Source organism: Pseudopipra pipra, chromosome 8, assembly GCF_036250125.1.
Source record: "Pseudopipra pipra isolate bDixPip1 chromosome 8, bDixPip1.hap1, whole genome shotgun sequence".
NCBI classification, from domain to species: Eukaryota; Metazoa; Chordata; class Aves; order Passeriformes; family Pipridae; genus Pseudopipra; species Pseudopipra pipra.
In genome coordinates this window covers 11,274,165-11,287,849 of record NC_087556.1, presented here as the reverse complement: position 1 = coordinate 11,287,849, position 13,685 = coordinate 11,274,165, and the positions used below count along the sequence as shown (strand labels likewise).

The 13,685-nt window shown below is 38.7% G+C and overlaps 1 protein-coding gene across 1 annotated transcript in view; it reads left to right on the top strand.

The window, feature by feature from the left end:
- The window catches only part of TSPAN14 (tetraspanin 14), a 39,194-nt gene that overhangs the window by 13,116 nt on the left and 12,393 nt on the right, over positions 1-13,685 (top strand). Inside the window, exons 2-3 of the mRNA XM_064662527.1 lie at positions 1,724-1,821; positions 8,905-8,955. Coding sequence (XP_064518597.1) covers positions 1,741-1,821; positions 8,905-8,955 — 132 coding nt within the window. The 5' untranslated portion in view covers positions 1,724-1,740. The remainder of the gene's footprint in view (positions 1-1,723; positions 1,822-8,904; positions 8,956-13,685) is intronic.

Below are 13,685 nucleotides of genomic sequence, written 5' to 3'. Positions count from 1 at the left end.
TTCAGTAGGATCTGAAAATTCCTCATATCCACGTGCAGGCCATTTTAGCTTAAAAAACCCCAGAAGTTACTCTCAATCCACAAATCGTGCAGTCTTACTTCGTTATGCCAGCTCACATTATTTTCCAGTGTTTTTTTAACTCATAGCTGCTTAAGGCTGTGGAGTATTCTTCCAAAATGTACCCTCCTTAGATTTTTCTACACTGTCTTTGTACTTCTGAAAGCAATTTTAATTTGGTTGAGCAACAAAGAAACTTTCTGACTGGACTTGTAGAGGGATGAGGGATGTGTCTGGACCAAGGAGGGACTCTCAGTGGGATTCCAGATGTAAGCCAAGCCTGGCATGAAAGGACCTCTGGAAGGAAAATCAAAGTCTGTTAGGGATCTGTGTTCATAGTCTTGTGGACTGGAGACCTCTTTTGTGTCCTTGATCTGTATGTGTGTGGTTTTAACTTTGGGGGAAAAAAGTTTTAAGGCATAGCTTGAAATGTTTGTGTTGAGATTTCAAAAAATAAACTCCTTCAGTAAGATGCTGATGTTAGTACTTCATAATTGTAGAAAACAATTGGTATTTCACTTAAAAGATAAAGCAAGCTGTTTATTGAATTGAATGGAATTCTCAAAGCCGACAGGTATTTACTTCTTTCTTTTGGTCTTTTATACTGAGGTGCAGATTGCTTTCTAAAAAAAAAAAAAGGCAAACTAGTTCACCACATCCACAGCGATGAGTTTTGCATTCCATGGTGCTTGATTTCAGTCTTTGCTGGGTAGGCAAGACTGACATGATTTTTTTTGCATGTTGTCTGTGAGTGTCCAGCCGGGCACAATACTTTTTCTTAGTTATGAGTTGTTACAATAAATTCTCATGCTTGCTTCCTTCCCTTTGCAAGTCTTTCACTAACATTTACCTCAAGTGAATGGAGGGCTGAATTGTGGAACTTGTCTGTCATGGGCAGTGCTCAGCTGTCCAGAATATGAGGGCTGTGTGAGTGCTTTGCCTTCCTTGCTCTGGCTCTCAATTTCACAGCTTGTCCTGTTTTCTTATGCATGGCATTTTTGCAGAGGTGGTTTAGTTATGATACTCTGAAAAGCTGTAGTTCTTGGAAATATTTGAGCAACAGTTGCAGTTGAACCTTATCTCTAGTGGATCTGCAGAGCAGATCGGCTGTTGAATGGTGGGGCTTTTGTTCTTGAGAATAAAACCTCTTACGGGATATGATTTGGTAAAGAAACAGTAAAGTATGGAATGGACCAGGTACAACTGCCTGTTGTATTTAGCAATCTGTAGACACTGAGGGATTCCACGTAACCACTTCCAACATCCTGCTAGCTGGGTTGCTGGATGTGCAATCCACAGTGTGTTCAGACACTTTGGTGTTGAGCAGTCATCTCTAAGTAAAATGGTTTTGAAGGAGTGACAAAGTGAATGAATGTCAGCTTGCTGATGCAGATCTTCCTAGGTTAACTGTATAGCTGGTTTCCTTTCTGAGTGATCCCTCCCTGTTACCACATAAGGGTGCTTAAAGATAGGATTATGAAGCAGTAAATAAGTAATATTAAGTAAATTAAGTAATTAAAGGGAATTGAGGGTCAGCGAGCTGATTTTTAAAATACCTCTGAATGGCATATGGTACAGGTTACTATAGTCCCTTGTCAAGAGAGATTTGGAAAAAATTCTTGAAATTTTTCACTGTAATTATTCTCATTGTTTCTCTTCTTTGCAGACGCTGTGCCATAGAAGATGCACTATTACCGATATTCTAATGCAGAAGTCAGCTGTTGGTACAAATACTTGCTCTTCAGTTACAACATTGTCTTTTGGGTGAGTATGAAATGCAGAATCTGAAATAGTTTAGGCATAGCTCAGTTTTATTAACTTCATTCCTCTGTTAAAGAGAACAAGCCGAAATATTTACCTGAAAGCAGCAAACTGATGGATAGTATGTGCCAGGTGTTTTGGAATTGAAGAAGCTTATCCTATGTGAAAAATTAATTATTATGGAAAATGTGAGGAATCAGTATGCATGTTATCCATGTTAAGTTGCTTTCCTGTTAGAAGAAGTCTCTTACAACATCTCTTTTCAGATCACCTTTGATCTTTTTTGGGTGGTATATCTGTAAATACACTACACAGAAGAGAATAAAGGAGTTGCCCCTGAGATGTGTAAACAGCTGGCATTACAGTGTAGTCAAGATCTTACATGTGGGCAGCACACTGCTTACTCTGTGGGCAGCAGAATTGTCTGATACAGTCTTGAAATACTTAGCTATGGACTAACCTGTCTATAATGTTTATTTAGAACTGTGAAAAGGTACAAAAGCAAATGTGTGGTTTCAGATGTGTATGGTGGTCAAGGTCACTGGAGGACCAGACTACCTTGGAAAAGAAGGTTATTCAAAGGTTAGTACATAGCATTGCACTAGAAACGGTTAACATGTCTGGGAGGGGAAGAGGAGGATACAATTCAGATAAACTTGACAATTCTTTTTGGAACTCAAAAGTCAAATGTTAAGAGTTTGCATCTGAATCCGTGGAAAGGCATGGGTAGTCATGGAAAAGTGCAAATTCAGTGACTTGTTCAGTGCTAGTAGTATCATTGTTGAAAACCAGAGAACTTTTTGCTACTTGTCACCACCTCTTGCTTACTAGTGCAGTGTTTTAACATGATACTGTAGCATGAAGCCCCAGGGGAGTTATCCTTGTGGGGATAACAGGGCAGAAAAGATGCTTGGTTTGTGTAGAAACTTGTTCCATTAATGGTCAAGGGGACACAATATTGCATAGTGCAAATGTTCCTCAGGATGATATTTTCCACATTTCAATTGAGGATGGCCATCAACAGGTCAAAAATCATATGCTTAAAGGCCACCAGCTCTGTAGTTGTTTTTCTTCTATGTTGTCCAACTCCATGTACCTGTAGTGGAGTGTGGTGTAGTGAGAAGTAATACTTGTTGTGCTGGTCTGGTTCAAGCAGCAGGGGAGGGATATGTGGGAAAAGGATGCCCTGTGATTGTTCTAGACCTCTGCTTTTTTTCTAGTACATGTCTCATGAAGTAGTGTCTATGACTGTTTCTGATGGGTAAACAACCTTTTAAAAATGGATTTTTTTTGTATTTAGTGAGAAGACTGTCATGAATTTGCCTCTGATTATTCACAGGAATGAATTTTGTCTCGATGTTCTTTATTTTCTGCTGTCATTACACTCTTACATTTCCTTTTTACTCTGGTCTCTTGAAATTAATGATGAAGATCTAAGGATTTTTCTGTTTGTTAAAGAAAAATTTTTAAAGAGATGCAGAAGGATTGAGGAGAATTTGCAATATAACTTGTGTGTTTTAGCTGATCTATTGGCTGGATTAATTGGTTTTCTGAACTAACACATGTCTTGGTAGCTTTCTCAACAAATAGTCTGAGGCTTCTGCTGAGACATTATCAGGCTGACCCAGTTAATGGTGTGTAACTACAGCTCTTTTGATAAGATTTTGGCACCTTGGGTTGTGGAACAAGCTATGTAAATGTAGAGTGGGAGAGCAGACACTCCTATAGGCAATGCATGAATCATTTAGCTGACACAAGGATTTGGGAACATACGAAAGCTGTCTGGGATGACTAGTCTAACAATGTCTTTAATTGGACAAATCCACTGTTTGTAAAACAAAGTAAATCTCTTTGCCTTAAAAGAACTGAAGGACTACAAAATCAAAAGGGGAAATGTAACCATAACTCAAAAGCAGCACTCAAGGAGGGAATGTTAATCTTGATTCACTTTTCTTGGGTTGCAGGGCAGGTGCTTGTGGGAGCTTGTTTTGTGAGCATTTGTGTTAGTGAGGGTGGCTGTTCTATAGGGGTATGAGGGATGATATATGGATAAATGTGCAGACTGGCTTTTGCCCATATAAGCTGTTACAGCTCACCTGTGTCTCAACTCATGACACAGTTTATGTGCAAGCCAGGTAATGTGCATGTAAATAAAAAGTTACGTTTGTTCTTCTTGTCATACTTATTAAAGGTGCATGTTGACTTTGCCATTGTAGCTTTGGAGATACTATCAGTGACTGTATAAACTTTCAAGTTAAAGCATGTGGTGATGTAGTAACTTCCAGAATTTTTACACTTTTCAGTGAGTGGTTACTTTAGTGCTTCAAATACAGTTCACATCGATTGGAGTGAAACAAAATATTGGACTCAGAGGGCAAATATGACTAATAATGGAAAGCTTACAGTTTAATTAGCCTTTAGAAATGTACAAATCTAAAAGTCTTCTTTTGAAGGTTTGTTTTTCTTTTCATATGGGCGATTTGGGAACTGAAAGTTCAAGTCCAATGGCTTCTACTTAGTTGTGTGCAGCTGGCTTGTAATATCACTTCCCTATTCTTCATTCTTGTAAGAAAGGGAATGGAGGTCATAGGAAGGCTCTGTATTCCTAGGCATGATTTCGATGTGTGATTACTTTATTTTCATCTTGCTTTTTAAGTGTGCTCTTAAGACTTAACTTGTCCAAGTACACTTGTTTTAATGAGTAGTGATAAGGCCATACTGCAGCCATTAAGATAGCCCTGCAAGAGAGCAAGATAACAAGGCTGGACCTCCTTTTGTGTTTGAAAGCCTTTTTTTTTCCTGGGTTGTTTTTTTTTTTTTCCCCCAGAAAAAAGCTTCATTTATCATAGTGAAATTTAAAGACTGCAGTAATACCAGGTAAAGAGCTTGGTTCTGGCACCTTTCTGTTCTGAGTCATTCTGCTGTGGAGTGAGTCCTTCTGTGAAAGCCCTGGTGCAGGGAAGGAGGCAGGAGGTGGACATCTGAGCCCAGGGGGAGTGCAGGGTGCCCTCTCTCAGGGTGCAGCACTGCTATATGCCTTCCAGCCTGAACTGGGAGAAGCCCAGGGAATAAAAGGCAGTGCCTCAACACCTGTCTCTGGTGCTTCCTGCTTTGTCTCCAGGTGAAGGTGTTTTTTTTTGGACAGTCCAAGAATGGCACTTCATCCAGGGCATGGACACTTAAGTGAAGGATTGCATGTGTGCTCTGCCAAGGCCTTTTAAAGTTGCATGTGAGCTCACTGTCTCAGATGAATTGAGAGGAGAGGATCAAATAGCTGTTAGCTGCTGTCATCTTGATTTATCTTCTAATGGTCTGTAGCTTTGTGTGTGATTCTTAAGGGTTGCTGGAGACAAAAATAGTACTTTTCATTCATGCTGTAGGAGATATGGCATTTTGCCCTGAAAATAATGATGAAGGGCGAAAGTTCTCTTCAGTTCTGAGAAAGAATTCAGAGTTAATTTTCTGAAAAATAAGAGAAGACCCAGGCTAGCATAAGATTTTCTGGCTTTTGCAGTCTATGTTGTTTTCAGGAACATCTGAAACAGCAAGGCTGTGCCAGGAAGAGGAAAGAATCCACCACCAGGTGGTTTCCTGACCCTGAGAGGAAGAGTCTAGGAAGACACAAGGATAGGAAGGAAGGACTGTAGGGTGCTGATTGCATGGGTGGAGCTACAATGTAAAATAGAATTGTCCAGGGAATGAGGAAGTGTTCTCTGTAAGAGAACATATTTTGTGATTACAAAAACTGAGTGTAATAGGAATGCATTCCTATTACTCCTGATCAGACTTAGAGGCAGTCAAAGGAATTCAGTTTGAATGGGAATGGATAATGCTTAAACATGATCTCGAGCGCAGTGTCTGTGCATTGGTGTCACTACTGTACATTGTGAGCAGAGCTTACAGGTTGATGCAATATGTTAATTTTTCATTTCCAAAGCAGGAAATGACCAAATGCTGGTAACTACTGGTTTAGTTTCCTTTTAAAGGGGCACAATTGAGCTGCTTTGTGTGTTTCCATCTAACCTTTCATGACTTAAATGACTCTCTGACACAGTAGTGAGTTGGGTAGCCCAGTTTGTTCTTTCCTACATGTCATTCAGATTTTGGTGAAAGGCAAATTTCAAAATGCTGCTCTCTTGAAGTAGCTGACTTGCTTACTCTCACCTTGGGAATGATTTTTTTTTTTGGCCTTGCAACTTTTCAGCTGCCTGTTCTTCCATTCATGTAGCCATTTTGCTCAGTGAGCTGAAGAAGGTTAGAACTTTTCCTTCAGATTAGGCAGGATCAGTTCCCAGGTTTGCCTCATAAGTCACTTGAATGCTGTGCAAGAGTGTTAGAGAGGGAATTTTCCTGGTGCTAATTCCCTGTAGAACTCTTGGCATGTTCAATCGTGCTAATTTCTGAGGTAATTTTGTCATCATGGTGTGTTTTACAGTAGTTTTCAATGAGGCACTTTAAAGTATTTTGCACGTAGTCTTTAAAGCAAAGAGATTTCATTTGGTTAAATAACTATTTTACTTCCTTGCAAATTGCTTGTCTTGGTGATTGCACCTGTCAGTGTAGTGGCTGATGGCTTTGTTTCTTCTGCAAGTACATCATATTTCACTGGTTTTTGCTAAAAGAACTTAATGTATGTGGTTTGGCTGCTTCTAGTGAAAAGTATGAATTGCTTGTCTTAGCTGAATTAAGTTTTAGATTTATCCACATTGATTCTATGAGACAAAGTTTATTTTTCTTCTGATAAACTCTTTTTTTTTTTACCTGCAGTTTGCATAGGTTCTCATGGAAATAATTTTGCAAAAATAGTATAGTTTTGTGAGACTGAACACTATAAAAGCATAAGAGCAGTGTTCATTTTCAGAGGTGAGAATAAAGCATGCTAATGAAAAATCTACTTAAGAATCTACTACAGTTTAATTAAGGGGGTAATTATAATGAAAGACAGTCTGAAGAGAACACCCTATTTATATATTCAATAGCACAATACTAGTGTTACAGTACCCTTAATTTGTATATAGAGTGGAAAATGTGTCTTCCCAATTCTTTTTCCCTCTCCTTTCTGTAGAAAAATTTCCCAAAGATCCAGTTGTCTGCTGTGTAATTTACCTTGATTACTGCAAATTATACCAGCTGTCTTCATCTGTCTCCCAGCATTCCTGAAGCATTTGGAATGGAAAGGATGAAGGATGCATCAATTACATGCAATGTGCAACTTAATAACATACAAGTTTGATTATTGACTCTTTTCCCCTCTTTTGCTGAGTTAAGATGTAGGATTAATCCGGGTTAATATTCTGTTTATATCAATGTGGCTTTTAATGCTATTTTCAGTGTTGTGCTATGATCCAAATCATCAGTTTAAATGTTCTTGGTTTATTCAGAGTCTGAGGTGAGTAGTCATTGTGCTGTTGCTTGTTAAGTAAGATCTGGATATTTAACACTGCGTTGTCCAGTTCTGACTCTGTGTATTAGTAGTGGCTTGGGTTGGTTAATCTGTGTGTTTAAGTCCTAAAATATGGCATATAATAGTTCCTGCCTAGACAGAAGTGTCTAACATAATTTGAGTAATTCTTACAGAATGACATAAATGACTCTTGCAGCCCTTTTTGGCTTTCCTTTCCCCTGCTTCCCCTACCAGAGTAAACCCAGAACGACCTCGCTTGCCCTGAGTGCAGCTTGGGGCAGGCAGGCCATGAACCCAGCAGTACTTAAAATCTATATGTTTTCTTGGGTGACTGTAAGAGGGTTCCATTTTTGCTTCTTGCCTGTGCCGTGGGGAACTGCCCATGATGCCCATGTAGTTCAAGGGAGGTGCTGCAATTCCTAGAGGAAGGAGCTCCTTTTTCAAAGGGTTTTTCAGTTGTTGGGATTTACTTGTCTGTGTGTGTAAAGCTTGACAGGGGGAAGCAACCTCAGTCCTTTCTACAGAATCATAGAATCATTTATCTTGGGAAAGACCTTTAAGATCGAGTTCAACCATTAATGAACCTGCCAAGTAAACTGTGTCCCTGAGTGTCACTTCTACATGTCTTTTAAATGTGTCTAGGAATGGTAACTAGAGCACTTCCCTGGGCAGCTTGCTCCAATGCTTGATAACCCTTTCAGGGAAGAAATGTTTCCTAATATCCAACCTAAACCTCAGCTGATGCAACTCGAGGCCATTTCCTCTTGTTCTGTCACTTGTTACCTGGGAGGAGACTGATACCCACCCCACTACAACCTCCTTTCAGGTAGTTTCAGGGAGGGATAAGGTCCCTGCTGACATAGCTGGGTAGAGTGCTACCCAGCACTCATTTCCCATTAAGAAATGAGGAGCAGCTGCCCTGGGATTGTAGAGAGGTTATTTTAGTTTGATTATTGATGTTGGGTATTAAAGACAAACTGCCTGAGAATGGAAGAAAGGGAATAAAAGATTAGATTGAGGGACTCTTGCTTAATTTGGATGAATATGATTCAGAAATGTTTATTACACAAACATTTGAATTGGTATAGGATTTGTATGTTGCTTATTGATAGTAAATGAATGGACTGTTAATCTGTCTTGTTTCAAAAGAGCTTAAACAAGACAAGGATTCAGAAGACAAACTATATCTAATCAGAGAAGAGTCTAATGTAGTGAGCCTTGACACTGAGAAGTTACAAGGATTCAAACATGACTGCTGCTGGAATTGGTACTGTAAAATGACTAAATAGAGAATAACTTCACAATGCATTAAATACTCTGACATCTTCATTAGTGTGTAGGCAAATGTTTTAGAGCAAGTCATTGGGACAAGTGTAACTCCCACCTGCACGCTATTGTGTGGAATTGTCAGTTTAGTACCATGTGCTTCTTGAGTAATCTTGAAGAATCAAAGTGAAATGCTTTTTAAGAAGTAGCTTATAACTTGCATAATCCTTTAAATCATTTTTGCAAGAGTTTGACTCATGGGGAGGAATGTCCTATTACTGCTGTCTGAGATTGCAGGCAAAATTTGTTTTACTTAAACAACGGTGCTACTGGCTAGGTGTTCTGAGAATGTGGCTGATTAGTACATCTAATTTTTTTTCTTTTTTTTTTTTTTTTTCTTTTTTTTTTTTTTTCAGCTAGCTGGGGTGGCCTTCCTTGCAGCTGGTCTGTGGGCATGGAGTGAAAAGGTAAGGATAGAAATGACTGATCTTATTTTGGTGGCTGCCCTCTCCAGCTCTAGTAAAGCTTCTTCTTCAGGAAGCAGCTGAGCTCAGGACCGTGTCCAAATGAGCTAAACTGAGTTTAGTTGGAATTTTGTTCTTGTGCCTGATCTGTGTTAAGCTATGGCTCTTGACATTTAGAGCTTTTTTAATCTTTATGAATTGTTTCTCTTTAAAGACCATATTTTCTGAAATATACTTCTCTACCCACCTCTTTTTATTCCAAACAGGAAATAGTATGAGGAATGTAAGAGATATCACTTTATATTAAAAAAAAGTACTAAGAAAATCCAAATGTGTGTCTTTGAAATACTTCAGAAAGATGGTCCCAGTCTTATGGCCATTTGTTGTCCACTTTACTCCCCATGGAGTGCTTAAGTGATGATGTTTTCATGTAGAGGAACAAAACTGGGGGAACATGATCTAGCTGAATAACACTGTTATTTGTGACAAAAGCTTCTCCTAGCTAAATAACTCCCTGAATCGAAGGAAGCCAATGCAGACATGTACCCTACAGAGTTCTCCTGTTAAAAGAGAATGGTAGAAGTATGGTATGGTTCAACCCCTTGAATGAATTTAAAAGCAAGGCTTTAATATGACTGTAAGCATTAGGAAAAAGTGACAATTACTTGGAGACTGACTAACCTGCATCTAATTAGCAGTGGAGGGCTGATGCTCTCACTGTTCAGTTGTGCTGCTGAGTAGTAAGACTTCAATTACCATCCCAGTGTTTGCATTTCCTTAATTGAAGTGTTTACACACAGCAGCTGTCCACAAATAGAGAGGTTCTGGGAGATTCCTCTGCTTTTTGGAAGGGAAACTGTTTTGCAATGAACTTAATTCCGAGGTATTTATTCTCCTTCTCCCCCCCACCCCCCCGTGTGCATGCACTCATTCTCACAGCTAGATTAGTGTTATCATTGATATATAGTAAGCAGCCTATCTCCACACACACAAAAAAAAAAGAATTTTCTTTCCAACCCTTTAGGGAGGGTGTTAAACTTGTCTTCAATTTATATTCTCTCATGTTCAGACCTTTTCTGTTTTGTAGACAAGTACGTAGGATCTGTGTGGTTGGAAATTAGTATCTCACAACTTACCCCCATTTGTCAAATTGACTTTATGGTACACTGAAGTTACTGAAAGGCAAAGACAGACTCTTTCTGTCTGTCTTTTTTTTGTAAATTTGTCTGAACTCCTTCTGCTCTCTGTGCTATCTTGCAAATGAGTGCTTCAAAGCCTTTCCTGTGGTTTTGAACTTATAAATCGCTCATGAAATCTGTTCATTATTTTTTACATCAGTTGTTCTGTGCTATGTTGTCAGTCTTTCATACTAGTGCCATTCTTCAGCCACAGTGCCTGTATTTTACAGATAAACGTCTTGGTGAACAATAGATGGGAAGCAAGAGGAAAACATTGCAGAAGCTGTGCTGCAGTGGTAAACTGAAAGATAAACTATAAATGGTGGAGGAGTTCTGAACATCCTGTCTCTTACTGCAACATGAAGTACATTAGGTCCATTTAATTTCTCTGGTTTTTCTTGTCTCTTTTCTTTTTCCACTGGGACTACACTTTAGATTAATTCCTCAGCAGTCTTTGTCTCTGGATATAAATCCTGTGATTCTCTTTTAGGTGGTAATATATTGAAATGAGACTGCTGGTTTGTGAGAAGTGTTGAAAATACTATATGTAACAGCATGGAGAAAAGCAGGAACCTAGTGACAGTTTATTTAAAAAAAAGGTAAATGCACAGTCCTGTGCCTGAGATGAGGCAACCCCATGCACCAGTATGGGCTGGGAGTTAACTGCTTAGAAAGCAACTTTGTGAGGAAAAAGCCCTGAGCTCCTGTTTGATCAGTAAGTAGAATATCAGCTGTGCCCTCATGTCAAGGCCAGCAGCATACTGGGCTGTGTAAGCACCCCTATGGCCAGGGAGGAGCTTCCAACAATATTCACACAGCTGACGTGCATGTGGAGTACCACGTCCAGTTTTGGGCACCCCTGTGTCAGGCAGATCTTTTCCAACTTTATTCTATTTTTAAATCTGTTTATTCTTTAGTCTGCTGATCTTTGCATTTGTGCACAGAGGTCTGTAAACTGTCTAAAGGTGCAGGCGTGTAACTTGTGTTGTAGTTGGTGGCAGTGATACTGTGACAATCAACAGCCAGTTTACACAACTTCCTTATAAGAAATCAGGTCTGTCCTTGTCATGTGTATTTTGTAGTTTTCATACTAGTGTATCTCAAAACAGTAACTGGTTTGGCATTTGTTAATTAGCTGTATTAGAGATTTTATTTTTTTAAAGACAATCCTTAATTGCCCCCTTTGGCAATATATTTCAGTTGAGATGGTGACATAATGCTTACAACCATTAAAAGAAAGTGAATAACAAGTTAAAAGTGTACAGCTGCAACTCCTAATTCACTGTTCCAAGTAACTGAAAGAAAGTTAAAGCCTGAGTTGTGTTATAGGATTTTCTGACACTGACTTCAGGTATCACACTTCATTCCTGTATACCTGTAGGAAATCTACATATTGTAAAGGGCAGCTTGTACTTGAAAGAGTTTTTACCATCCTGTAGATGGCACAGGCAGAAGCCAGAAGCATCTTTAGAGATGGGTAGGGTGAGATGAGATGGTTCTCTGAGTTAATTCTCTTGTTTACTTCCTTCCTTCAGGATTTTGAACTTAACATCTTTTGTTAGGCAAGTAAACCCCCACAACCTTCTTTTCAAAAGAGCATGTTGTAAACATCAAATGTGAACTTGAAGAAACTGTTTTGAACCGGCAACATCTGAGGTTGAATAATAGAGCCCAGTTCCTGCCAACTTTTCTTCATAACATGCTTTGATCAGAGGAAGTTTTCTTCCAAAAGATGTTGCATGAGCAAGTGAAATTGTCTGAAAACAAAAAGGTTGAGTTTAGGTGTGGGAAGGAGATGGCTGGCAATAGTTGTGGAAGTTTCAACCTCCTGGTTGCACATTGCTTGGTTTCATGGTGTGTTGGTTTTACAGAGACTCTGCTTCAGCCTGCCTAATCTTGGCATATGTGCCTTGCTTGTGGGGTCTGAGCCAATGTTATTAGGTGGGACTCTCATAATTAACCTGGTAGACCAAGTTTGTTAATTAGCTGTGAAGTCTTACAGTTTTTAAGAATGGAAATGTCACTGGTAACATGTATCAATAAACTATGACTGTTTTCCAATAGACTATTTCAGCTGTTAGTCACCAGCTGTTGCAAGGCAATTCTGAGCTCTACAGATCAATTTTTATTTTTTTTTCTTTTCATTCCTTCAACTAGTTTTGGTAAAAAAAAATTCTCTTGCTGTTGCCAAATTTAACAGCTCTCACAGGATCTGTTATGGAACATGTTATGAAAGAAGATGAAGTCCTGTGTGTCACTGTAGTACTGTTAATCAGTGTCTTTTCACCAGCTGATGAAGTTTCTCCATGGCCACGTTTTCTCCTAATGCTGTATTTTGGATATGTTATTTTTGTTAAGTAAGCAACTGAATAAGAAGTGGTACGGATTTTTCCCAGTGGTTCTCTTAGATTGTGTATCCTTTGCACTTAACTTTAGTACAGGTACTTGAGTAGCAAGAATTTACATTCCCTTGACAGAATTGGACTGCTTATTGCAAGTCTCTAATATCTTTCTCTTACACTATACATGGTTAGGTTGAGAATATACTTTATAAAGAAAAAAAGATAGCAAACTTGTAATTATGGGATATTGTACTGTGTTTTTTTGTTGTTTCTTTGTTTTAAATGGAAAGCATTTCCTTGTTAAAATGTTCTGTGTGTCATTGAGTATATGATGAACACTCAGACTATTGCAAGGCTGCCTGGATGTCCCTACAAATCATTCTCATTAACTTTAATGGTTTCAGCTGTTTGTCCCTTCTATCTTTTGCATGTTCTATCTTGTTCTTGCACATTACATTTGATGGATTTGATGGAATTTTAATGGTTGCTAGTGTAATAACTTCTTTAAAACCTAATCTGGAAATTATAAGGAAGGATTTCACTGCGTTAGCGTTACACTTACATAGACTTAAAAATCTAGGTAGACAGGCTTAATAGCTAAGATTACTGTCAAGATAAGTGGTGTCTCTGGATAGTTAACGAAGAAGAAAATATTGCTGCTAAATCAGATAAATTGCAATAACTCCTTTTGGTGTAAGAATTTTATCTGAGGTGAAAGGGGGGAATGTTTAGATTATACTTGTGTATTTTTTAAAGAGTTTGGAGCAGCACTCAGCACTTCTAAGATTATTTGGCACTAGAAGGGGTGTAACTAAAATGAGAGGAAAAATCTGCTTCCCTTGAAAACTAAAACAAGATTTGTATTCCCCCCCACCTTTAAAATGTCACCCATAAGCTGCTTTGTCCTTAGAATCTCTCTCCCTTTCTGCCTCTTAAACATTAGGATTGGAAAACCTATTTTCTTAATTTTTTTTGGACCATTATATTGGAGTGCCCTTTTGATTGATGCATTTCAAGTTAATATAAAACATTCATTCTTTTGCCTTGAAACTAAATGAACATCAGTGATAGTTTTGAGCTTTTGGCACCATCTTGTGGAATCCTGTTTGGCAGATAGACCTAGGAGAATGTAATCTGAGAAACTGACTGTGCTGGATTGACTTGTCAAAAGAATTATTACCCAGAACTTTGTATTAATACTGCTGCTGCTGGG